At 42.0% G+C, this 27281-nt stretch overlaps 1 protein-coding gene across 2 annotated transcripts in view; it reads left to right on the forward strand.

Moving 5' to 3' along the window:
* kdm5a (lysine demethylase 5A) overlaps window positions 1-27281 on the forward strand; it is a 216135-nt gene that overhangs the window by 132935 nt on the left and 55919 nt on the right. For both annotated transcript variants that reach the window (XM_060840034.1, XM_060840036.1), the window contains 3 exons: window positions 7420-7570; window positions 11234-11348; window positions 26698-27053. In XM_060840034.1, coding sequence (XP_060696017.1) covers window positions 7420-7570; window positions 11234-11348; window positions 26698-27053 — 622 coding nt within the window. The remainder of the gene's footprint in view (window positions 1-7419; window positions 7571-11233; window positions 11349-26697; window positions 27054-27281) is intronic.

Genomic DNA, 27281 nt, shown 5'->3' on the forward strand with positions numbered 1-27281 from the left:
TAGGTTTTGTGGGGGCGACAGAGACTCACGATTGGTATGTTGCCTCCCAGGTGCAAGGGTACGTGATGTCTCTGATCGTGTTTTCCGGGTCCTTAAGGGGGAGGGGGAGCAGCCCCAGATCGTGGTACACGTTGGCACCAACGACATATGTAGGAAGATGGGTGAGGATGTCAGGCAGGCTTTCAGGGAGCTCGGTTGGAAGCTCAGAGCTAGAACGAACAGAGTTGTTGTCTCTGGTTTGTTACCCGTGCCACGTGATAGAGAGTCGAGGAATAGGGAGAGAGAACAGTTAAATGCGTGGCTACAGGGATGGTGCAGGAGGGAGGGATTCCGGTTTCTGGACAACTGGGGTTCTTTCTGGGTAAGGTGGGACCTCTATAAACAGGATGGTCTACATCTGAACCTGAGGGGCACCAGTATCCTTGGGCGGGAGGTTTGCTAGTGCTCTTTGGGAGGGTTTAAACTAACACTGCAGGGGCAAGGGAACCTGGACTGTAGCTTTATGGTACAGGACCTTGAGTGTAGGGAGGTTAGGAACAAGGCATCGATCTTGAAGGAGGGTGCCTGTAAACAGAAAGGTGGCTTGAGGTGTGTATACTTCAATGCCAGAAGTATAAGAAATAAGGTAGGTGAACTTGCAGCGTGGGTTGGTACCTGGGACTTCGATGTTGTGGCCATTACAGAGACGTGGGTAGAACAGGGGCAGGAATGGCTGTTGCAGGTTCCAGGGTTTAAATGTTTTAGCAGGGTCAGAGATGGGGGTAAAAGAGGGGGTGGTGTGGCATTGCTTGTCAAGGATAGTACTACAGTGGTGGAAAGGACGATGGATGAAGATTCACCATCTGAGGTAGTTTGGGCTGAGGTTAGAAATAGGAAAGGTGAGGTCACCCTGTTAGGAGTTTTCTACAGGCCTCCCAATAGTCCGAGAGAAGTAGAGGAAAGTATTGTGAGGATGATTCAGGAGAAGAGTGAAAGTAACAGGGTGGTTGTTATGGGGGACTTTAACTTCCCAGATATTGACTGGGAAAGCTATAGCTCGAGTTCGTTAGATGGGTTGGTGTTTGTCCAATGTGTGCAGGGGGGTTTCCTGACACAATATGTAGACAGGCCAACAAGAGGTGAGGCTATACTGGATTTGGTTCTAGGTAATGAACCAGGCCAGGTGTTAGACTTGGACGTAGGTGAGCACTTCGGGGACAGTGACCACAACTCGGTGACTTTTACTTGAGTGATGGAGAGGGATAAGTGTGCACTGCAGGGCAAGAGTTATAGCTGGGGGCAGGGAAATTATGATGCGGTGAGGCATGACTTAGGATGCGTGGATTGGAAAAATAGGCTTCAAGGGAAGAACACAAATGATATGTGGAGATTGTTCAAGGAACAGCTATTGGGTGTCCTTGATAAGTATGTACCAGTCAGGCAGGGAGTAAAGGGTCTTGTGAGGCAGCTGTGGTTTAATAAGGAATTGGAATCCCTTGTGAAAGGGAAGAGGGCGGCCTATGTAAAGATGAGGCGTGAAGGTTCAGTTGGGGCGATTGAGAGTTATAAGGTAGCCAGGAAGGATCTAAAGAGCAAGCTAAGAGCAGCAAGAAGGGGACATGAAAAGTCCTTAGTTGGTAGGATTAGGGAAAACCCAAAGGCTTTCTATAGGTATGTCAGGAATAAAAGGATGACTAGGGTAGGTATCGGTCCAGTCAAGGATAGTAGTGGGAAGTTGTGCGTGGAGGCGGAGGAGATTGGAGAGACATTAAATCAATACTTTTCGTCAGTATTCACTCAGGAACAGGACACTATTGCTGATGTGAATATTGAGTCACAAGTGATTAGAATGGATGGCCTTGAGGTATGTAGGGAAGAGGTCTGGGGAATACTGGAAAGGATGAAAATAGATAAGTCCCCTGGGCCTGATGGCATTTATCCTAGGATCCTCTGGGAAGCTAGGGAGGAGATAGCGGAGCCATTGGCCTTGATTTTTATGTCGTCGTTGTCTACGGGAATAGTGCCAGAAGACTGGTGGATAGCAAATGTGGTCCCCTTGTTCAAGAAGGGGAGTAGGGATAGCCCAAGTAACTGTAGGCCAGTGAGTCTCACTTCTGTTGTGGGCAAAGTCTTAGAGAGAATTGTAAGGGATAGGATTTATGAACATCTGGATAGGAATAATGTGATCAAGGATAGTCAGCATGGTTTTGTGAAGGGCAGGTCGTGCCTCATAAACCTTAGAGTTCTTTGAGAAGTGACTAAGGAAGTGGACGAGGGTAAAGCAGTAGATGTGGTGTATATGGATTTTAGCAAGGCATTCGATAAGGTACCCCATGGTAGGCTAATGCAAAAACTACGGAGGTATGGCATTGAGGGTGCATTAGAGGTTTGGATTAGGAATTGGCTGGCTGGAAGGAGACAGAGGGTAGTAGTTGATGGTAAAGGTTCATCTTGGAGTGCAGTTACTAGCGGTATTCCACAAGGGTCTGTTTTGGGACCATTGCTGTTTGTCATCTTTATAAATGATCTAGAGGAGGGGCTTGAAAGCTGGGTGAGCAAGTTTGCGGATGACACGAAAGTCGGAGTTGTGGACAGCGAAGAAGGATGTGGCAGGTTACAGCGGGATATAGATAAGTTGCAGAACTGGGCAGAAAGGTGGCAAATGGAGTTCAATGTAGCTAAGTGTGAAGTCATTCACTTTGGTAGGAGTAACAAGATGATGGATTACTGGGCTTAATGGTAGGCTACTTGGTAGTGTGGATGAGCAGAGGGATCTTGGTGTCCATGTACACAGATCTCTGAAAGTTGCCACCCAGGTCAATAGTGCTGTGAAGAAGGCATATGGTGTACTGGGCTTTATTGGTAGAGGAATTGAGTTCCGGAGTCCTGAGGTCATGTTGCAGTTGTATAAGACTCTGGTGCGGCCTCATCTGGAGTATTGTGTGCAGTTTTGGTCGCCATACTATAGGAAGGATGTGGAGGCATTGGAGGAGGTTTACCAGGATGTTGCCTGGCATGGTAGGAAGATCGTATGAGGAAAGGCTGAGGCAGTTGGGGCTGTTCTCATTGGCGAAAAGAAGGTTTAGGGAAGATTTGATAGAGGTGTACAAGATGATTAGGGGTTTAGATAGGGTTGACAGTGAGAACCTTTTTCCGCGTATGGAGTCAGCTGTTACTAGGGGACACAGCTTTAAATTAAGGGGTGGTAGGTATAGGACAGATGTTAGGGGTAGATTCTTTACGCAGCGGGTTGAGTTCATGGAATGCCCTGCCAGTAGCAGTGGTGGACTCTCCCTCTTTATGGTCATTTAAGCGGGCATTGGATAAGTGTATGGAGGTTATTGGGCTAGTGTAGGTTAGGTAGACTTTGGTCGGCGCAACATCGAGGGCCGAAGGGCCTGTACTGCGCTGTATTTTTCTATGTTCTATAAAAAGCAGACTTGGTGATAAACCTGGCTAAGAGAGGATTCACAAAAGCCTAAGTCATGTTCCTGGGCAATATCTTTGAACATGGACAGATAGCTTCCCTTGGATATGAAAACAAAGATTGTTGGGGAATTTCCCACACCATTGATGAAGACAGCAATACTAAGATGCCTGTGATTGAGTGAATGATTTTTGTCAGATGTTTGCACAGAATTTTAGCAGTGTGGTTGCTCCACTGACTGACTTGAAGTGCTGAAAATTTTAATGGGTGGAGGAATGTCAGAAGGCATTTGACAGCCTGAAAACTGTTGTCTACTGCCTTAGTGTTCGCAAATTACCTAATTGTGCAAAACCATTCATAGTGACGTGGGTGTTGGTGCTGTACACTCTCAAGAAGACAACAAGAAGATAGAAAAGCCTATTGGCTATTTTTCCAGAAAGTTGAATAATTAGTTGAAAGAGACCTTGAGTTTGATGCTGGCATTATTGAATTTCAACATTGAAATTGCTACTTAATGTGTCAGAGACCATTGAATGAACTGACCATAACCCCTTAAAAGTTTTTGGAAAATATAACCTAAACATTTTAGACTGTTTAGATGGAGCTTTCCATTGCACCCAATCAATTTGAAAAGTGTACATGTGTCAGGACGAGAGAATGTAGTTGCTTACATGTTGTTGGAAATGTGGCATATAGTTAGGGAGTTGCAATGAAAGACCTCAACCTTGACTCCTGACCCCACCAAGACACTCTGTATCATTTTAAATGCAAACAAGGAAGCCTGCTGGTTACTGCCTCAGCTTAATAATGAATCAGGACTCAGTATTGAACACCATTTAGAGGAAGAATTGAGGCTGGCAAGGGTACAAAATGCACACTGTGGTGGGCTTCAATATATAAAAACACTTTTGATCGCACCCGTGCCCATGCGCCTGCATCTGTCCATAACAGTATCAGCAGGAGTGATAACCACGTAGTTCTTACGGTGACATTGGACTAGCTGAGGTTACCATGAAGATCCCACTTTCTCAAACCTACCCCTTGCCTGAGACTACAACCATCCCTCTAGTAAGAGCACCTTCTAGTCGTCTGGGGCTATGGCGGTCTTATTTTTATGATGACGACGTCCTGCCTTGACATTCAGGGTACCCTCCATTGTGTTTGGTACTACCACTGGGCTGGATGGGATAGACCTTGAACAGATCTAATGACTTGATTGGGCATCCAATTGGTTGGCTGATAGGAAACAAAGAGTACTGATAAACGGCTCCATTTCGGAATGGCAGGCAGTGACCAGTGGGGTACCGCAGGGATCCGTGCTGGGACCGCAGCTTTTTACAATATATGTTAATGATATAGAAGATGGTATCAGCAATAACATTAGCAAATTTGCTGATGATACAAAGCTGGGTGGCAGGGTGAAATGTGATGAGGATGTTAGGAGATTACAGGGTGACCTGGACAAGTTAGGTGAGTGGGCAGATGCATGGCAGATGTAGTTTTAATGTGGATAAATGTATGGTTATCCACTTTGGTGGCAAGAACAGGAAGACAGATTACTACCTCAATGGCCTTCATAACAAGAGGGATTGAGTATAGAAGCAAAGAGGTGCTTCTGCAGCTGTACAGGGCCCTGATGAGACCACACCTGGAGTACTGTGTGCAGTTCTGGTCTCCAAATTTGAGGAAAGACACTCTGGCTATTGAGGGAGTGCAGCGTAGGTTCATGAGGTCAATTCCTGGAATGGCGGGATTACCTTACACTGGAGTGACTGGGCTTGTATACCCTTGAGTTTAGAAGACTGAGAGGGGATATGATTGAGACATATAAAATTATTAAAGGATTGGACACTCTGGGGGCAGGAAACATGTTTCCACTGATGGGTGAGTGCCAACCAGAGGACACAGCTTAAAAATAGAGGGTAGACCATTTAGGACAGAGATGAGGAGAAACTTCTTCACCCAGAGAGTGGTGGGTGTGTGGAATGCTCTGCCCCAGAGGGCAGTGGAGGCCCAGTCTCTGGATTCATTAAGAAAGAGTTGGATAGAGCTTTTTGATTTTCTTCAGTTTCTTGGTCATCCTTTGCTGGGTCCTGCATTCTCTGAATCCACTGGCTTACTGCAACACTTGGCATTTTTCCCAGCTGCCTCTGTTCATTTAATAGGTAGATGAACGTGGGGTTGAAAGTGATAGTCGGAGAGGAGGGTGGACCAGATTGATAGGAAGGAGATAAGGTTATGGAGATAAGGCAGGAACAGATACTGATTAGGAATGATCAGCCATGATCATATTGAATGGCTGTGCAGGCTTGAAGGGCAGAATGGCCTACTCCTGCACCTATTGTCTATCCATGATGCAGTGAGCCATCAGTAGCAGCAGAATTGCAAACCAATGCAATCTATAACATTGTGACTTGACATGCCCCAGTCTCCTATTACCGTGAAACCAGCGGATCAATCCTGATATAATGAAGAGTTCACAAGGGCATGTCAGGAGCAGCATGAGGCCTACTTGGAAATAAGTGGCAAATGATGTACAGGGCCTAGGAATTCCACATTCAACCTGTCAGAATTCTTTTCAAAACTTAACTCCAGTTTCGGGAGAGCTCTTGTCTCTCAGAACTTACACATACTCAGGTAATCAATTTTGTTCTCTCTCTACAACACAAACCAGTGCAAGTATGTAAAGCAAAACAAGTTACATCTTTTGCATTCAAAAATGTGCATTATAAATAGTCATACCTTAAGAAGTAGGAACTAGAGCAGACAGTTCAGCCCATCAAGCTTGCTCGTTGTTTGATATGATTCTGGCTGATCTCATCTTGGCCTCAGCTCTACAATCCTGCCTGCGTAGCTAATTGCAAGTCTGTCTGTATCCTCAAATTTACTCAATATACCTGTATCTGCCATACTCTGGGTTAGTAATTTCCACAGAATCCTGACTCTTTGAGAGAAGTAATTTCTCTCTCTTTCTGTTGTAAGCCTGTTTTCCTTTATCCTAAAAGTATATCCTCTCATTCCACCTCTTCTGTCTACTTTAGCATCTTGTACACCTCAGTTAGATCCCTTGTTATTTTATTGATTTGATTTATTGTAGTCTTGTGTACCTAGGTACAGTGGAAAGCTTTGTTTGCAAGCAGTACAGGCAGATCGTAGTAAGCAAGGAAATTCAGATCATATGGTGCTTACTCAGAGTGAGGCATACAGGTTACATGGCACAGGAGGTGTGGGAAGCAAGATTAGCGTTATTTGAAGTTAGAGAGTCCATTTACCATTCTAATAGTGGCTAGGAAGTAGTTGTTCTTGAACCTGCTCGAGCATGTTCAAACTTCTGTATCTTCTGCCTGATATGAGGTAGGAGGGCACTACCGGAGTGGGAGGGGATCTTTGATGTTGGCAGCCTTTCTGTGGCAGCAAGGTGTAGATGGAAGGTTGGCTTCCATCACGGTCTGGGATGTGCATACAACCTTCTGTTGTTTCTTACATTCTTGGGCAGAGCAGTTGCCATGCCGGGTGTTATGCATCTGGATAGTGTGCTATCTATGGTGCGTCTGTAAAGGTTGGTGAGGATTCCTGATGGATGTGCCAAATTTCCTAAGTCGTCTGAGGCAGAAGAGGCATTGTGCCATCTTGACCAGCGCATCTATGTGAGAAATCCAAGGCAGGTTGAGTGTTATTTTCACTCCTCTAAACTTGATACACTCAACCCTCTCAATGTCTGCTCCGTTGATGTAGATGGGGGTGTGTTCTCCTTCCTTTCTGAAGTCAGTGATCAGTTTTTCTGTTTTGCCGACATTGGGGGAAGAGGTTGTAGATCTAAATACAAATTAAGTCTCCTCATCACAACTAATTGTAGAAAAGTTATTGCTGTTATTTCCTTCCAAGAAAATAAGTTTGATTCATTTCCTTCAGCTTACTTAAAACTCTTGTGCCTTTGATTATTTGTAAGTTATTGATTTACAGTGTGTATATATATGCCGCAATGCTTTATTCCTATCCTCACCCTTGATTAGAGCTTTGTGAGTTGAAAACACTATTGGAAGAAGCAGAAGAGAAGAAATTTCCTGAGAATGATCTGTTGCAGCAACTGCGGGCAGCTGTGAGAGAGGCAGAAACGTGTGCTTCTATTGCCCAGCTGCTTGTCAGCAGGAAGCAACGCAGCAGGTAAGCAATGAGATATCAGGGAGAATGGGGACTTGTGCTCTTCAATGAAACACTGATGCCATTTTTTTCAAAATGACTCTTTATTTTCTTGCTCTATGTTTTGTCCACTTGGTCATTTTGTTTCCTTGCCTCCTCATTCCCTTCTGCCACTTCTCCTTTTCCCTTTCCATGTCCCTTTTGCACTTCGTTCCCTTTGCCTCATTCTGTCATTCATCTCATGAAAAAAATACAAGTTTTGCTTTGATGCTGGTTCACAACACAAGTTGTTTAAGCTCTTGTCTTCATAGGTAGGTCATAAAGCAAATTATAACAACTGTGCTTAGGAAGATGACAAACTAGTGAACATCTATAGTATGAACTGGCAGTATTTCTTCAAGGATTAGATATCTTAACCACCTTTTATTGCTCACCTGAGACATCTGATGTTTTGCTTTTCCATCTAGGGTTGTCTGATGATGTACTCTTCAAAGTTGAGTGAATTTCAATTCCCAAAACCAAACAGTCTCTTAATCACCTTCAAATCAGTAAATTAGTTTGAGAAGAGGAGTTGCTTTTGTCATATAGAGTTTTTTGTATCTCCATACAAATGCATAAGTGGTTCATGTTGAGATCCCAGTGGTGAAAATTGCCTGTGTTAGGGGCCTCGGCTTGTCCTCAATCTATTTAGCAAGGACTACTCTTGCCACGCTATTTCAAAGCCTGCCATTCAACAGATGGGTTTGTTGCAAGGAAATTGTCAGTGACTTCCCAGTTTCCAAAATGAGACCATAAAAGCTTAAGAAGGTTACTCTATATGGAGGTGTGAGATGGAAGTAGGAAATTGAACATGTTGTTGTGGAGTGAGATGGATTCAACCAGTTTGAGGGATTTTAATCAGTGGGCAGACTTGTGGGAGAGTGATTTGTGACGACGAGATGTCAGAAAGGTGTGCTGAATAAAGGGTTTGAATGATGATGCGTACTGTTGCATTCCTTTGTGTGTAAGATAATTGTTGCCACATTTTTCTGCTGAGTATGATTGGGCAAATGTTGAAACCCAAGCTGTATCGTGCCCTATATAGATCCAGCCACTTGGTTTGCAGGCTGTTTCTGGTTTTGACCTGTGACACTTCTTTTCAGTTTCAAAAGGACAGAGTTCTGTCTGGAGCCAATCTAATTATGTTGGCTTGAATTCAAGCTTTAGTTGTGGCCATCCATATACACTTGTTGTTCTTTCTTGGCACTGGCATTATGGTTGTGGTTTTAGAGGGATTTTGTTTGAGACACCTTGTGCAGCAGAAGTCCATCAGCTTTGTGATGCCTTTTGGTAAACCTCTGGTCCAGGCTGCAGAAGAATGGAGATTGAGTAACACGATGCATGCCATCAGCATGGGTGAATTTTAGAGGACTTGGTTTTTGGTAGGTCACTTCAGTATATTTTAGGTGAGAGGGGAGAGATACAATTTTTTTTCAGAGAGTGGAGCAAGCTACTAGAGGTAGTGGTCAAGGAGAGTACAGTTTTGTCATTTTAAGAAACTTTTGGACATGTTTGTGGATGGAATGGGAATGGAAGGATATGGACCAAATGCAGGTAAATGGGACTAGTTTAATTCGGAAAAATAGGTGACATGGGTGAGTTAGGGCATGTTTCCATACTGTAGAATGCTGACTGCAAGTTGAACAGCTTTGGGACTAGCACCAAGTCCAGTAGCCGCTATACTTCATGCACTCATCTATTGCCAAACATGGACTCTGTTGGAAAGACCTATTTCAACAGATGTCCCAGCTCCAGTTGGATGCTCTCTAGGCAGGTTTAGGAGCAGGCCAGTGCACCACACAGAATATGAATGCCAAAACATCTGTTCTGATTTTGTAAGAATAAAATGCTCAAAGATTTTAAAACACTCCTTAGTAGTGAAATCAGACAATGACTTGCTGCCAATTTTGGAATGACAGAAATAAATTTGACAGCCACCACTTGGGGCATGAATTTGAAATATTATTCTTGTGTTGATCGGGATCAGCCACAGCACCCCTGTCCACCTTTCCATTCTACTGACTGACTGACCCTTGCTTTCAGCTGTGAACCAGATTCATTCTTCCCAGCCAGGCTGTAACCTCTACCTTTGTTCTGCTAACACTACCCCACCACTCCATTCCTCTCCCCACCCAAAATCCTTCACAACCTCCCCTCTTTTCCCCCCCCCCCCCTCACCCCAAACTTCATCTGCAGCTCTCCTCACCCCCACCCCCAGTCTGAAAAAGGCTTATACTCGAAACGTTGACTGTTACCTCCTGATACTGCCTGGCTTGCTGTGTTCTTCCAGTTCCTGCTTATTTTCTTTGGATTCCAGCATCTGCAGTTTTTGTTTGAGAAATTCTAGTGCTTTCTTACCATATCCTGTTGAATTAAGGCTGCTTGTAGCTTTCTCCATTCCTGACCTTTTATGGGGCTACCATTTCTGCATGTTGTTTTTGGTGTCTTTTAATTAGTTACATTTTATCTTCCAACTGTGTCCTTGTTTTATTCCAGCCTCATGAGCCGATGCTGAAATCTCTATTTCTTTGCTCGGATTGGTGGGGTTCAGTTTAATAGAGTAACTGTTCTGAGTGAAATTTTAAGTTGCATCTTTGGTTGAGTACTGTTCAAGAGTGAACTGATTCTGACCCGTGAATTTCAGGTCCTTTGGTAGAATGAGAAGAAAAATGGATCATCCTCAAGGATTGTCTTTTTTTTTAAATTAAGTGGGAAGTTTGAGAGAATTAGCCAAATGTCCAACAAAATTTGTGCTTCTGTTTCATTCTTAATTGTACTTGGCAGCTTGATGGTCAGAGATTGGATTGGTTGCTTCAAAAACAAAGACAGACTTGTATTTCTTTAGTGCTTTTAATGACCGCTGGATGACCCAAAGTCCTTTACAAGTACTTTCACTTTTTTAATTAGGAATCGTGGTGTTCGATTTGCATTCAATAAACTCCCATGAATACCAATATTTAAATAACCCGGTGATCATTTTTGTGATGTTACTTGAGGGATAAATATTAGATATAAACCCCCAGTCATCTTTGAACTAATGCTGAAGAGTTTTTTTTATATCCACTTTAACCGGCAGATGCACTCTCTGTTTAACTTCTCATCCATAAGCTGGCACCTCCACCTCTATAGCACTCCCTCAGTACTACATTGGTGTGATCCCCATGATTTTCATGCTTAAACCCTGGAGGGATTGTGATTGAGGCAAGTGTGCTGCAGCTCTTACAGGAGTAGTTTGGTCTGCGTATTCAGTGTCTTTTGCAATCCCCCTTCTCTGCATCTACAGAGAGATGGAGAAGAATCTCAGAAAGTGAGACATATAAGGAATAAATTGAAATTCACCTGCTGCTCGAACTGGTATTCTATAAACTTTGGAGAATTTGCATCCAGTGAAGTGGGCCAGATTTTGATGTCTGTGTGTAACTGCTCTCGATTTGTTAAGACCAATAGTCTTAAGGCTTCTGTTTCTTGCATCCAGGTAAAATACTTGACTGTGCAAGGAAATGTTGTACTCCAGAAACCCATGAACTAAATTATGAGCTTCTGTTTATGGATGAAAGCTGAAATCTCTAAATCAAAACAAATACAAATATATAAACATTTTGAAAACACTCTTGTGATCATTACCTTTGTTTTGTTGTTGACATTTAGAAATAAATCAGAAGGTGGAAAGACTCGGACAAAGTTAACCGTCCATGAGTTGAAAGCATTTGTGCACCAGCTGTACAGCCTGCCTTGTGTTCTCAGCCAAACCCGATTGGTTAAGGTAAGCATTTAGCAATGGTAGCTGTTATTGTATTATAATAGTTGACCAGAGGTTTTTTTTTAAACAGAGACAGTTGTGCAGAATGTTGGTCCACTTCCAATTAGCCAGACTGGTTTCTTCAAGTAACTAGTATCTGATATGAACAAAGAGCAGGAGTAGGTGATGCAGGTCTCAGAGCCTGCGCTGCAGTTCAGTAAGATCATAGGTAATCTGAACTCTACACTCCTGCGTATTCCTAATAGTCTTTCATCCCCATAGGAACCAAAAATCTATCTGCCTCTGCCTTAAAAAAAAATAAAAATATATTTGCTGCTATTTTAGGAAGACAGTTACAAAAAAACTCAACTTGAGGAAAAGAAAGTTACCGTACCTCTTTCTTCTAAGCGGCAGCCATTTACTTTTAAACCATGACTTTTAAATTCTCCCACAAGAGGAAATATTCTTTCAACATCCACCTGGTCAAGAGTCTCAACAGGATCTTGTATGATTCAGTTAAGTAACCTCTGATTCTTCTAAGAACCCAAAGGATACAGAACTAGCCTGTCAAGCCTTTCCTCATCAAGCAATCAACTCATTCTGGGCATTAGTTCAGTAAACCTTCTCTTAAACTGCTTCCAATGCATTAACATCAATCCATACGTATGGTGACCAGTAAGTGTCTCTGGGGCACTGTGTAAATCTCACTAATGCCCTGTGTAACTGAAGCATAACCTCCCTACACTTGAACTCAACTTCACTCACAAAACAGAGCATTATTAGCTTTCCTGATTACTTGCTGTATCTGTATACTAGCCTGTAATCCAAGCACCAAAGCATCCAGATATCTTTGCGCCTTAAGTTCTGCAGGTTCTCACCATGAGATATTTTGCTTTTTGTATTCTTTCTGCAAAGTAGACATTTTTGTTCTTTGCCACATTGTACTCCATTTGCCAGATCACTGAGAATTTAGGACAGAGTTGTTTAGTGGATTTGTTCTGAATTTATTCTTACCATTGTGGCCAGCCATTTTTACCAAAACTAGCTAAGTTCTTTAACAATCGTTTTTAAAAAATATTTATATAATGTACAAAATCCAATTGAATAGAATTTTACAGATACAAAGCTCTTGCATATTTGGTGAATGGGAAATGTAGTGCAGTCAGGGAAGAAGTGTTTGTTTTAAGACAAAATGCGGAAAGGTCTGAGAGAGGGAGCAGGAGACGTTGATAGCTGATGCATTAATTAGGTGAGTAGGAAGGTGATTTGGTGAGTTTTCATGTATTTCTTTCTAAACTAGGGCAGGTAGTTTAAACTAGAAGTGAAAGAATGAGTGTCATTTCAAATTTATAGCGTAACCCGTTAAACTATTTTCTATAATTAAAAATAATCCCACATTAGGTTATAGTCCAACAGGTTTATTTGGAACACTAGCTTTCGGAGCACTGCTCCTTCATCAGGTGGTTGCTCTAAGAGCTCATGGTCCCAAATAAACCTGTTGGACGATAGCCTGTTGTTGTGATTTTTGACTTTGTCCACCCCAGTCCAACACTGGTACCTGCACCTGAACAAATTTAAATAGTGACAAGAACTCTTAAGAATTAGGTACATTGTCTGTACAGCAATGCACAGAGTGGCCTTGATAAAGCAGGGAGGCTGTTGATCACTGGGAAAAACTAGACCTAGTACGAGTTACTGAGACAGGGCTGCAGGAAAATTTAGAAATTCAGCATAATATATTTAGATAAATATTGGCAAAAGTGCAGTAGCTGCACATTTTAGAAATGAAATAGCAGTAAAAAAGAGGACGGAGCTGTCAGCATCATCCACAATGATCCACAAACTATCTGATAATGAAAGGATGGTGGAGCAATGTTGCATTAAGGCAATGCAAATGGCATGTATGTATCATTTGTTGAATGAGGATGTTCTGGCAGGCTGTGTTACTGTTAGTGCTTATTTTGGATATAGAATCCCCAGGTGTTATAGCTGTTTGTTGTTCTATTATAATGTCTATTTGAGTTTTAGTCTTGCAAATAACACAACACAAACCTGTTTGTATTTACGATACCTGTTTCAGAGTTTGGGAAATTTGCATAAGGAAATTAAAACGTAACATTGTTATAGTGCACATGAAGACCACAGAAGGAGCGACAAACAAGAGTTTGGTGCACTCTAGGTTGTCTGCAGCTGTTGACTATATTTTCAATACCCTCTTTGCAAAAATAAAATTGAGCACTTGTGTTTTGGAATAGTCGGAGTGATTTGGTGTTAAGTGGGAGGAACAAGTTGGTCAAGTTTACACTTGCAGTTCCATGTTGGCAGAAAAGCAGCGGGCATGCTGATTCATCTTCAGGTCTGTTTTTACGAAAACAAAGTGTGCACAGATTGGGATGAATAGCAAAGATGTGAACTTCAGCCAGAAAGAGTGGTCTCAATACTGACAGTGGCACTGCTAAAAGAAACTCAGAAGCCAAGTGGGATGTGTGATCCCTGCATAGTTAGCATAGGACTGCAGCAGTGCAGGACCTCAGAGATGTGAGACCAAGGCTGAGTGAATTACTAGCTGACTACTAGTGTTTCAACGTGGAAATTTAGTGCAAGATGAGGCAGAAATGCTTTTACTAGGGTTCACCACAAGAAGTAAACCTTTCCAGATTAAAAGGTGAATAGGAGAGGATGAACGCCAGAGATTGTGAGGCTAACCTGCACTGAGAGGTGAGTGACCTCATGAACCACAGTATATCATGAATGCAAGGAAAGAATCTGACAGATAACCGGTATTAGGTGAAAGTGTGGACTGCGGATGCTGCAGATCAGAGTTAAGAGTATGGTGCTGGAAAAGTACAGCAGGTCAGACGGCATTATAAAAGCAGGAAAATCGACATTTCGGGTAAAAGCCTTTCATCAGGATAACTGGTATTGCTGAATATTTCTGGTCTTTAAAGTGACAGTCAGGTATTCAGTTTGCATTTAGGTCTCCAGTGTTCTGTTCTTAAAAATAAATGTTTAACTATTGGGTTGATACTAATTTTTTTCTTTTTCTAGTTATAAAAACAATACACCAGTTACAGTGAAATGTAAAGGCCAGACAATCTAAAACAATTAATTTATAAGTTCAACCATGTACAACAGTGTTGGCAGAACAGATGGTGTGTTGCTGCTGCATCATGTCGGAGCTGCTGGACCAATGTAATCACACATGCGCACATCTGTAGTGAGTGTTTACTGCCCAAGAAACTTCAAACCTGCGTTGAGGAGCTGGAACCTGACCTGCAGACATTGCGAAACATCAGGGAAGGCAAAAATTATTTGGAAACTTTGTTGCAATGGGTGGTCACACTCTTTAGATTAACTCATTCCAAAATTTGTTGATGATGAAGAGGATGGTGTGACTGCAGATGAGGCACACATGAGGAGGGGCTTGCAGTTGAGGAGCCTTCACCTCTGCAAGTGTCCAATAATGAATGAGGTTCTTGAAAGTTTGTGTGGGTGGGAATCGGGACTGGAAGGGAGCCATTGTGGTGGGATGCTTCAGTTGAGATATGCTGGGACCAGCGTCCTGGTGATTCAGTAACCACGGCTGTATTGAGTCCTGTGAACTAAGAGGAGGGAAAAGTGTTTAAGCAAGAAGAAATATGGATTTAAAGCAAGAGGATATGGCAGAATTACAGGGCCACTGATTGGATAACAATACCCACAGTGGAACAGGAAGGGGTAGAATATACAAATGTAGAAAAACTGCAGTATATAGCAACACGGGGGCGATAATGGTAAAAAGGCAAAATTAGTGACTCCCTTGTTTCCGTGCTGTATGACTTCATGACAGTCAGCGTGGAGTTTGCATATCCTCACTGCGGCTGCATGAGTTTCCTCCGGGTGCTCCAGTTTCCTTCCACAAACCGAGATGTGCAGCTTAGGTGAGTTAGCCATGCTAAATTGCCCATGTTGTTCAGTGACGTGCAGCCTAGGTGGATTAGCTGTGAGAAATGCAGGGTGACACAAATGGATAGACAGATGGGCTAAATGGCCTGCTTCCATACTGTAGGAATTTTGTGACTCAATGCAGGTTGCCACATCTCAAAAAAAAAGAGAGTTGGGTGCATATATTATGCAAGATGGGAAACCAATTGCATTTAGCTTCAGAAATCTATTTCAAGTGGAATCCAATTATTCAAAGCTTCGATGTGAGATATTTACTCTAATACTGAGCACCATGTTTCACATGTTCCTCTTTGGAAAACAAGTCAAAGTGGAAGCTAACCGCAGATCAATACAAACAACTTGGTGTACACCATCCAGTTTGCAATGACTTTTAACAAAACTACAGGGTGCAACTTTGAGGTTTGTTAGAAATTGGTAGCAACATGGTAACTTCAGACACATTTATCAGTCACCAAATTCAGAAGAAAGGTTGCTAGACCTTTTGCTAAAATATTTTGCTAGACCTGCAAGTAGACGCCATGGATGTCTATGTACACTCACTCCAGTGTCAAACTGATGAGTTTTGCTTAATAAGAGTACAATGGTCTCAAGGAAGGGTGGAGTAGCAAATCTACATTTGAAGGTATTGTAGAAAGTTAGTGTAGGAGGCTGGCCTGATATAATATGATTTTTTTTCATGTTGCAGTTGTATAAGACTCTGGTGCGGCCTCATCTGGAGTATTGTGTGCAGTTTTGGTCGCCATACTATATGAGGGACGTGGAGGCATTGGAACGAGTGCAGAGGAGGTTTACCAGGATGTTGCCTGGCATGGTAGGAACATCGTATGAGGAAACGCTGAGGCACTTGGGGCTGTTCTCATTGGAGAAAAGAAGGTTTAGGGGAGATTTGATAGAGGTGTACAAGATGGTTAGGGGTTTAGATAGGGTTGACGGTGAGAACCTTTTTCCGTGTATGGAGTCAGCTGTTACTAGGGGACACAGCTTTAAATTAAGGGGTGGTAGGTATAGGACAGATGTTAGGGGTAGATTCTTTACTCAGCGGGTTGTGAGTTCATGGAATGCCCTGCCAGTAGCAGTGGTGGACTCCCTCTTTATGGTCATTTAAGTGGACATTGGATAAGCATATGGAGGTTATTGGGCTAGTGTAGGTTAGGTAGGCTTTGGTCGGCACAACATCGAGTGCCGAAGGGCCTGTACTGCGCTGTATTTTTCTATGTTCTATGTTCTAATTGTCAGGCACTGTGATTTTAGCTCTGCACAAACAAACCATGTATTTCAGTGATGTTATTCGCAAAGGACTGCAGGTGGTTATACCTGAAATTCTTCACCAGGACGCAGTCACAATTGAATTGGGGTATATAGGCAGACAGCGCTTGACAAGAGAAATGATTCCTGATGAAGGGCTTATGCCCGATACATTGATTCTGCTGCTCCTCCGATGCTGTAACACACACTCGACTCTGATCTCCAGCATCTGCAGTCCTTGCTTTCTCCCAAGACAAATTTTTGTCTAGGGATCAAAACCTACAATCAGTGGGTTGTGTTGGTGTGATAGTGACTTGGATACATTCTTGCTGAAAACCATGGAAACCTCCATGGGGTTCTGTTGTACCTTTGCCCCAAGATTGCAGTATGTTCATTCAGTCAGTCAGTTCATTCAGTAAATCTCTCCTAGTCTTTGATTACTTTTTCAACTTTCTAATGCCCAGGCAATTGAATGATACCTTGAGTTTGTCCATTCCAGATGCAATGAACTTATATATTCAGTTTTTATGGTATATCTGATACAATTTTATCAGAATACTGGCCACAATACTCCGGCAGATCCTTAGGGACATATGGTAAATGGGGAATCAATCATGTGAGACAGCCTTGCCACACTATCCTAGAATTAACTGTCTTGCCAAGTGCCTCATATTTAAGGCATTCATCATGAAGAGCAGAGAAACCAATCAAGATGTCCATGTTGATATGTTAAACTTGAGGGCAACATGTTTGCACATGGACTTACTGGCACAATTGAAAATCCATGTTTTGGAGGGAAGTTAGAAAAGTATTGTTTGCCATCACCTTTGTTCAACTTTGAAAAACAGGAGAAATTTCTCAATAAACAAGGGATGATGAAGAGGACAACTGATGTGGGTGTAGACATGCCTAATCGCATTGGGCAAAAGGTTCAGCTCATAGTGTTGTCCAGGGAACCACCTACAGAAGTATCCAAAATATACAATGAGACTAAAAACTGAGGTGACAATACCAAACGGGATGCTGGTGAAGAGAAAATGAAGACAGCTAGGGAGCTTAGTTATAGGGTCATACAGCATGGAAATAGAACCTTTGGTCCAACCAGTCCATGCCAATCATAATCTCAGACCAAACTAGTCCCACTTGCCTGCACTTGTCCCATATCCTTCCAAACATTTGTTATTCATGTGCTTACTTACCTTTTAAACATTGTATCTATACCCACATCCATCTCTTCCTCTGAAAGTTCATTCCACACACAAACCACTATGTTCAAAGAAATCAAATTGCCCCTCGTCTTTCGTAAACCTTTCTCCTGTCACCTTAAAAATATGCCCCTAATCTTGAAATCCCACATCATAGGGAAAATACACTTTCACCTGAACGACACCCCTCATTACTTTATACACCTCTATAAGGTCTTTTCTCAACCGTCGATGCATTATTGAAAAAAAATTCCAACCTATCCAGCCTCTCCTTCTAAATCAAACACTTCAATCCTGGCAAATCTCTTCTGAATCCTCTCCACCTTAATAAGCTTTTAATAGGGAGACCAGAACTGGAGACAGTGCACCAGAAGAGGCCAACATAATGTTCCAACTCCTATACTTAAGGTCTGAGCAATGAAGAAAAGCATGTTAAATGTTGCCTTAAGCACTATATGTGATGCAAACTTGATAGAATTATGTACCTGAATCCCTAGTTGTCTCTGTTCTATATTATCCAAGGCCCTATTTGTAATTATATAAAATCTTGCCTTTATTTGTATGACCAAAATACCTGTCATTTGTCCAAATTGAACTCCATCTGCCAGTCCATTGACCCAACTGATCAAGTTCTGTTCGTAATCTTAGTATAATGGACAGTGAAGAAGGTTATCTATCAACCTTGGTATCATCCACAAACTTAGTATTTTCATCCGAATCATTTATGTAAATGAAAAACAAGTGTGGCCCTGGCACCAATCCCAGAACTCTGTTGGTCATGGGTCTCCAGTCATCTTCTCCATCACTATTTCCTGCTGTTGTAAACCAATTGTATATCCAACTGGCAAGCTATTCCCGAATCCAATGTGATCTAACATTCCTAATTAGTCTACCATGCTTAACCTTGTCAAAGGCTTTACTAAAATCCAAGTAAACAATGTTTACCACTCTGCCCTCCTCAAACTATTTGATTACTTCCACAACAAACTCAAGTTTGTGAGACATGATTTCCCTCGTACAAAACCATGCTGACTATCCCTAATCATTCCTTGCCTCTCCGAATGCGCATAAATTCTGCCTTTCAAAATCACTTTCAACTTGCCCACCACCACCTCACAGGTCTATAGTCTCCGGGCTTCTCCTTGCATTCCTCCTTAAACAAAGGCATGACATTACCCTCTCTTCAGTCATACGGCACCTCACCCATATTTATAGATAATATAAATGCTCCTGCAAAGGGCCCCACAATTTCCTTCCTAACTTCTGACAAAATCTTGGGATGCATTAGATCAGGTCCTGGAGATTTTTCCACCTTTTATGTTTTCTAAGACCCACGAGCACTTGCAGTTCTGAAATGAGAACTACTTTCAAAACATCAATATTTATTTCCCTGAGTTCTGTAGCCTCTCTGAAATATTCATTTAATTTCTTGCTCACTTCAACGCAAACATGACCTTGTTGATCTTTGAGGGGCCTGACTCTCACTCTTGTTGCTGTCTTGTTTTTAATGTACTTGTAGAAGTTTTGCTCCTTCTCTAGTAGGAACATCGACATGTTGATACAGAAAATTTTCTTGAACACATTGAACAAATTTTTAACCATCCAAATCTTTAACACTACTGTAGTTCTAATCAATGTTTGGAAAATTAAAATCACCCACTATTACAATCTTATTTTCTTTCTTACATCTGAGATCTTGCTACATATTTGTTCTTCATTTTCCTTCTGACTATTGGGAGGTCCATAGTACCATCACACAAGGGGACCATTCCTTTTTTTGATTTCTAAATTCAATCCATATATTTTCACAGGATAGATTTTTCAAAAATATCTTCTCTAGTTACAATTATTTTCCTTAATGAAAGATGCCACTCCCCTCTCTTGTCTTTTTTTTCTATTGTTCCTATTACATCTGATAAACCATGGAGCTGCTAATCCTGCCATCCCTCAGTCAAGTTTCTGTACTGCTATGGCATCCCAATCCCATGTTCCCAAATATGCCCTGAGTTCTTCATTCTTACCTGTAAAGGCCCCTTGCTTTGAAATAAGTGCAATTAAAGTTAGTTCTCTTACTTGGTCTTATCTGTCTTTTCTGATTAACTTTGTTCTTTTCAGATTCAAAACAGTCCTCCTCTATCTTTCTTTTTCTGTGCCATGTAGGATTCCCCCACCCCCTCCCCCTACCCCGATAGTCTATGATCTCCCTTCATAGAATCACCAAATCTTTGCGCTATGAATTGGTCCCTAGCCAGTACAGGTCAAACCTTTTGAACGGGTCTTTTCTGCCTCAGGAGAGATCCCAATGATCCAAGAATCTGAATCCCTGGACATTATACCGCCTCTTCAGCCATTGATTTGTCTCCTTTTTTCCTTTTATTATTTCCCTCATTTGAGCATGGCTCTGGGAATAAATCAACGATGACTACTTTTGAGGTTCCTTTTGTTTTAAATCTTCTTCCTAACCTCTTATATTGACTACGTCAAACTTTAATCTTGGCCCGAACTGCTTCATTCCTACCAACGTGTACAATAACTTCCAGTTTCTCACTCTCCCCTTTTAACAATATGCTTCAAATCTTTACCTTAATCCTGGTAACAAGAAAGCAACGTACTATCCAGGTCTGTTGTTTTCACACCCAAATTGTAGATGTGATTTTGGGAATTACGTGAAGCACGAAATTAGCGCATGCCATAAAGGAGCATGTATCAGTATGGGTTACCTAATCTCCATATAGAGTGGAGAAACCAAATCAGTAACAATACTGTGGAGAAATTCCTGGAGAGTACATGTGATGATTTCTGGACCAATAAGTTGGTTACGATAGATTTGGGGATGTAACTAAAAGGGATGATAGGAAAGGCAATGGTAAACATTTCAAGAGCACATGGGTGAACTGCAACAATTGTTCATTCTTTTTGGTGCAAACATAAAATGGGAAAGGCGGCCAAACCAGGGCTTACAGAGGAAATTAGGGGGGGGTTTGAATCAAAGAACAAGACAAATTGGCCAGAAAACAACAGACCTGAGGAGTGTGAGCAGTTTAGAAGGAGGTCAACAGGATTGATTGAGGGAAGAAAGTAAGTACAAGTAAGCTGGCAAGGAACTGCAAAACTAACTGTAAAATGTTTTATATGTATGTGAAAAGAAGATTGCTGTTAAGACAAAGGGAGGTCCCTTACATGTCAGAATTATGAGAATTTACAATGGGGAGCAAGGAAGTGGCTGACCATCTTTTTTGGTTATTTTGACGGAGGAGGGGACACGTAGTGTGTGGGAAATGTTGGTGCAAGCAGGCTATTGTGAGAGAGGAGCTAAAGGAAAACAGTAGGAAAATGGTGGGAAATTTGATGGGATTGAAGGCTGATCAAGCCCAGGGCCTAATAATCTTTGTCGCAGAGGAAGGTTTTGGCAGACCTCCAGTCCTTGTCAGTTTTGACAACTGGGTCCTCTGCAGTTTCGATCGGGCCTGGTCCTCTATAGGCTCTCGGTTCTTGTCAGTTTTGAGAGGCCCTCGACAGTTAGGTAGGCCCTGGTGAAACCAAGAGGCTGGGGAATGAACAAAAAATGATATTTGCCTTAACTTTCTCATTATTTGATATATAATTTATGTAATTTAAATGGTGCTGTTTTGTGGTAACTCATAGACAATTGACTATATTTTCACAAATACAAGTAACAATGGATTTCTATCTGTCTATCTAAAATGGCCCCAGAAACACTGAATGCATTGGTCATATTCAAAGATTGTTTAGTCTCTGGAACAGGTCCTGCAGATTGGAGGGTAGCTAACATTGCCCCTCTCTTGTAAGAGAGAAACTTGGGAATTATGGATGAGTCATCCTAACTCCAGTAGTGGTGAAAATACTTGCGTACATTACAAAAGATTTAACAACTGAGCACTGGAAAACAGTGGCAGGACTGGACAGAATTGACATGCATCTACAAAAGGCAAGTCATGCTTCACAAATGTACTGGAATTCTTGAAAGATGTAACTAGCAAAGTTGCTGAGGGGTGCCAGTAGATGTGGTTTGTTTGGACTTCGAGAAGACTTTCTCCAAAATTCCACATTGGAGATTAACATGTAAAAGTAAAGCACATAGGATTGGGGGTAATGCATTGAGATAGAAAATGAATTGGCAGACAGGAAACAAAACTAGGAAAAAATGTGTCTTTTCTGAATGGCAGCCAGTGATGGAGCGGGGCACCACAGGATTCAATGCTTGGACCCCCAGCTAGTTGCACTATAAATGGTTTGGATGAGGAAACTAAGTGTAATAGCTCCAGTTTGTTGACAGCACAAAGCTGCTTGGGAGAGTGGCTGTGATGATCAGAGATGTTTCGGTGTGATTTTTGGAAGAGTTGAGTGATTGAGCAAATGCATGACGGATGCCAGATAAATGTGAGGCTATCCTCTTTGCAGGCAATCATGGAGGGATTATTATCTGGCTATAAATTGAGAAAGGGGAATGTGAATTGATATCTGGATTTGCACATAAACCAGTCACTGAAAGTAAGTGTGCAGGGTAAAAATAATGACTGCAGATGCTGGAAACCAGATTCTGGATTAGTGGTGCTGGAAGACCAAGCAGTTCAGGCAACATTCGAGGTTTAGCAATAAAATTGACGTTTCGGGCAAAAGCCCTTCATCAGGAATAAAGGCAGAGAGCCTGAAGTGTGGGGGAATAAGCTAGAGGAGGGTGGGGGTGGGGAGAAAGTAGGATAGAGTACAGTAGGTGAGTGGGGGAGGGGATGAAGGTGATAGGGCGGGGGGAGGGTGGAGTGGATTGGTGGAAAAGAAGATAGGCAGGTAGGACAAGTCATGGGAACAGTGTTGAGCTGAAAGTTTGGAACTAGGGTGAGGTGGGGGAAGGGGAAATGAGGAAACTGTTGAAGTTCACATTGCTCTGGGGTTGAAGTATTCCGAGGTGGAAGATGAGTTGTTCCTCCAGGCGTCTGGTGGTGAGGGAGCGGCGGCGAAGGAGGCCCAGGACCTCCATGTCCTCCGCAGAGTGGGAGGGGGAGTTGAAATGTTGGGCCACAGGGCGGGTATCCTGGAGATGTTCCCTAAAGCGCTCTGCTAGGAGGCGTCTAGTCTCCCCAATGTAGAGGAGACCACATCGGGAGCAACGGATACAATAAATGATATTGGTGGATGTGCAGGTGAAACTTTAATGGATGTGGAAGGCTCCTTTAGGGCCTTGGATGGAAGTGAGGGAGGAGGTGTGGGCGCAGGATTTGCATTCCTGCGGTGGCAGGGGAAGGTGCCAGGATGGGAGGGTGGGTTGTAGGGGGGCGTGGACCTGACCAGGTAGTCACGGAGGGAATGGTTTTTGCGGAAAGGGGTGGGGAGGGAAATATATCCCTGGTGGTGGGATCTTTTTTGAGGTGGCGGAAATGTCGGCGGATGATTTGGTTTATGGTGCAATCAGCAGTCGAGAAACAAATTTGACTTTCATAACGAAATGATTTTAGTACAGGATGTCTTGCTGCAATAATCCAGGGCCTTAATGTGTGCAGTCTTGGCTTCCTAGACTGAGGAAGAATATTCTTTCTTTCAAGGGAGTGCAGCAGAGGTTTCCTGGACTGATTCCTGGAATGACACACTTGACTTCGGAAAAGGGATTAAATCAGTTCATAATACATTTACTGGAATTCAGAAGAATGTGGGGGAGGGGCTCTCATAGAAACACAAAATTCTAATGAGACCAGATAGGGTTGGTGTTCAGGGAATCTAGAACTAGGTCTCAGGCCAATTGGATGAGGGGAAACTTCAACTAGAGAGTGGCGAGCCTGTGGAATTTGCTACCACAGAAGGCATTTGAGATCAAATATTTTGTTTTAAGAAAGAATTAGATGTAGCTCGTGGGGTCAAAGAGATCAAAGGCTGTGGAGGAAAAGGGCAAATAAGCTAATGATTTGGTTGATCAGACGTGGTCATAATGAATGGCAGAGCAGGACTGAATGGCCTACTTGTGCTCGTGTTTTCTAAGTTTATAAATAGTTGGCAGCATCAATTAAAGGAGAATATTAATAAACTTCTAGAATGGAAAAATAAGTGTTGGATGTCAGGAATACAATGACTGGGAAGGCAGTTGAGGTGGAAAACCTCAAACTTTTAAAAGGTACTTGGATGAGCTCTTGAAGAACGTTGAAGGCTAGAGGCAAAGTGTGGGAGAGTGAGACTCATGTAGATAGTATGTTTATGGCTGTGGGCCAAAGGACCTATTCTCAACTGTATGGATTCTATGAATTGGTATCTGAAGATTAACATTAATATAAGGTAATATATAATGATAGAAGAAATAAGACTAGGAAAGTGGTAGACTAGGTAATGTAGAGAAAAAAGTGATGTGAGAGAACTAATGCACCAATCCCTAAAAGATGCACAACAGTTGAGTAAGGCTATTTAACATAAAACTGTGGAAGCCCTTGGCTTTATTTCTAAAAGAAGATGAGTTTTAAAGTAGTTGTGCTAAACCTATGTTGAACCTTGGACTACTCCAAGTTTTCTGATTGTTCTGTTTGCCGTATTATTAAAAAGGTTATAGATGAAATATAAAGGGACCAGAGACTGACTGTGGGCGGCACGGTGGCACAGTGGTTAGCACTGCTGCCTCACAGCAACAGAGACCCGGATTCAATTCCCGCCTCAGGCAACTGACTGTGTGGAGTTTGCACGTTGTCTGCGTGGGTTTACTCTGGGTGCTCTGGTTTCCTCCCATAGTCCAAAGATGTGCGGGTCAGGTTAATTGGCCATGCTAAATTGCCCGTAGGTAAGGGGTAAATGTAGGGGTGTGGGTGGGTTGCGCTTCGGCGGATCGAAGTGGATTTGTTGGGCCGAAGGGCCTGTTTCCACACTAAGTAATCTAATCTACCTCAGAGATTTACAAGGATGATCTCAGAAATGTGTGGGTGTACAAATCAAGAAAGGCCAAACTGGATGACAATCTGTTTTCTTTAAAACAAACAGCTAAGAGTTGACCTCAGAGGTCCATACATTTTCATGGAATAAATGCAGGGAGAATAATTCCTGTTCTGGGTAAAAAGTGTAACTGCAGGCTTTCAATCTGAAATAGTTACATGAAATCCAATAGAAGATAAAACAGTACTTTGTTTACTCAGTGAATGGAGTATGGGCTTGCCTCAATCAGGGGGCAAGATGTTGAGAGCTTGAAGCATTGATGTTATGAAATAGGATAAACTTTCAAAATTTGTTTACACTACCCAGGTGTGGCAGACTGTGAAAGTGATGAATTTAGGGAGCAATGGGGTGGAAAATGGGTCTAGCTGGGTAATTTTTTTGGGAACTAGTAGGCTGAATAACCTTTTTATTCTGTAAAATTATTGTATTCTATGACTGACAGGGCACAAATGGATTAGCAGAATGGGTAAAGTTCCCAGTGAAATTTATTGCTATTTTATAAGAAAGAAGTGATGTATTTTTTTCCAAAAATACATGTAGAGGCAGTATGGACTTGATGTTACAGTTTTAAAGAGTGTTCAGGAACAGAGGTATCGAAGCATTCATCTGCAAGGATGTTTGAATGTAGCAGGTGATGTTGTTTTTGTGGCTTTGTAAATTGAATGAGATGAAAGTTGGTAATACTATTCTTCTTTAGAAATTTGGGTTTTAAAGTGGGGAAATGTTGTATGGCTTGGATTTTTTTTGTTGATTCTGTTATCTTATATTATGGATCAGACCAAACCCCACAACATATATCAAGAGATAACCTAGACCCTAACCTTTTCTTATTTAAAGGCAAGTGTAAGGCATTTCGTTCCAGATGCGTTTTGATTGACTTTAAGCAAAGCACACTTTATTCTTTTACACTTTATTCTTAGTCTACAGTTAAAATCAGACAACATTTTAAAAAAAACTTTGCTATAATACTATTAAAATACTTGGCAAAAAACATAATTTAACTAACTAATGCTTATTAATTGTTCCAATGTAGCAGCACCCTATAAACATCCTGGCAAAGGCAAATTCAACAAAGTAGATTTTCCTCATTTGCTATTTCCAGACCAAGAGAAAAGATAAAACTGAAAACATGACTCTAGCAGCAAAGTGAGAACTCGGCTTTTGTAGCACCAGAGAACAAAAGTTTGAACCTCCTCCAAAACCTGAAAGTAAAACCTGGAAATCCTGGGTCTGCGTGAGCATGACTCCACTCTCTCATTCTTCTTTTCTCTTTTAAAAAAAAAACTATCTACACTATTTTGCATGGAGCAGACAGCTCAGTGTCAGGTTTACAACACTTGCTTTCAAGAGAAACAGGACGGAACAATCATTCTTAAAAGTACGTTTTGTCTCAGTATGTGTTAAGGGAGACCCATAGTTTTTACTTAGATTTTTTAGATTTGTTCTGAGTGTGTTGATGGCTGTCTGCAGATCGGTTTATACACGTTTAAATGTGGCTTTTAAAACCTGTGATGTAAATAGCTCAGTGAATTTGAGAAAGGTTGAAGTGAGAAGAAAAGACTGTTGCCTAGAGGTGGAACCCCAGTAATATTAAGTCCGAATCATCCAGATGACAGCACACAGTGTACAGTACATTTAGAGAGAAAAAGGTTATAACGGCAGGCATGTTGTGAATGTTATCAGCTGCCGAAGCAGTCAAAACTAGGAAAAATCTTGAGCTCTTTTAGACAAAAGCTGCAGAAACACAAAAAGCTAGTGAAGATTCGCCTTAAGGAACACATGTTGTGAGGGGTAAGTGAGCTGAAGTATCAGTTTATTTAAGAGTTTCAGGAATGAACATTATCCAAAGAAGGTAGCATTGAGTGAATGCAGGAAGTTGCAGTTGAGCCAGCTGATCAACTGCTTTAAAGTGGCAATGAAAGTGATCCTTCACTAATATGTAGACTGGCTGTTCATGCACATATTGGCTCATAATCTGAAGGTGAAAACTAAATTGCTGAATATCTTTAAACAAATCAAGCATAAAGAGATGTCTCTTTTCTATTTGATGCCAGGAATTACTGGAAAGTGTGGAGGAGTTCCATGAGCGTGGTAAGGAGGCTTTATCAGATGAAATTCCCAACTCCTCCAAGTTACAACTGCTGCTAGAACTTGGCTCTGGGTTAGATGTGGAGCTGCAGGAGCTGCCTAAGCTGAAGCAGCATCTCCAACAAGCCCGTTGGCTTGATGAAGTGAACTTCACCCTCTCTGACTCTGTCAGAGTCACTCTAGATGCCATGAAGAAACTCATTGATTCTGGGATTGGCCTGGCACCACATAGCGCAGTGGAAAAAGCAATGGCTGATTTACAGGAACTATTGACTGTGTCAGAACGTTGGGAAGAGAAGGCCAAGGTTTGTCTACAAGCCAGGTACGGTAAACAATAGTGCAGACAAATTAACACCTGAAAATATTTCTGCAATACAAATATGATCCAAAACTGGGCTGTTCTCCATGCTAATTTCTTTTGGATAATTTGTAAATACAAAACGATCTGTTATCCGAATTTCGGATTATCCGAACAAGATCTCAAGGTCCTGTAAAAACGTTATCCATTATCCGAACGAAATATTCCCCATTCGTCTTGTTCGGATAATCA

Source organism: Hemiscyllium ocellatum, chromosome 19 (genome assembly GCF_020745735.1).
Source record: "Hemiscyllium ocellatum isolate sHemOce1 chromosome 19, sHemOce1.pat.X.cur, whole genome shotgun sequence".
NCBI classification, from domain to species: domain Eukaryota; kingdom Metazoa; phylum Chordata; class Chondrichthyes; order Orectolobiformes; family Hemiscylliidae; genus Hemiscyllium; species Hemiscyllium ocellatum.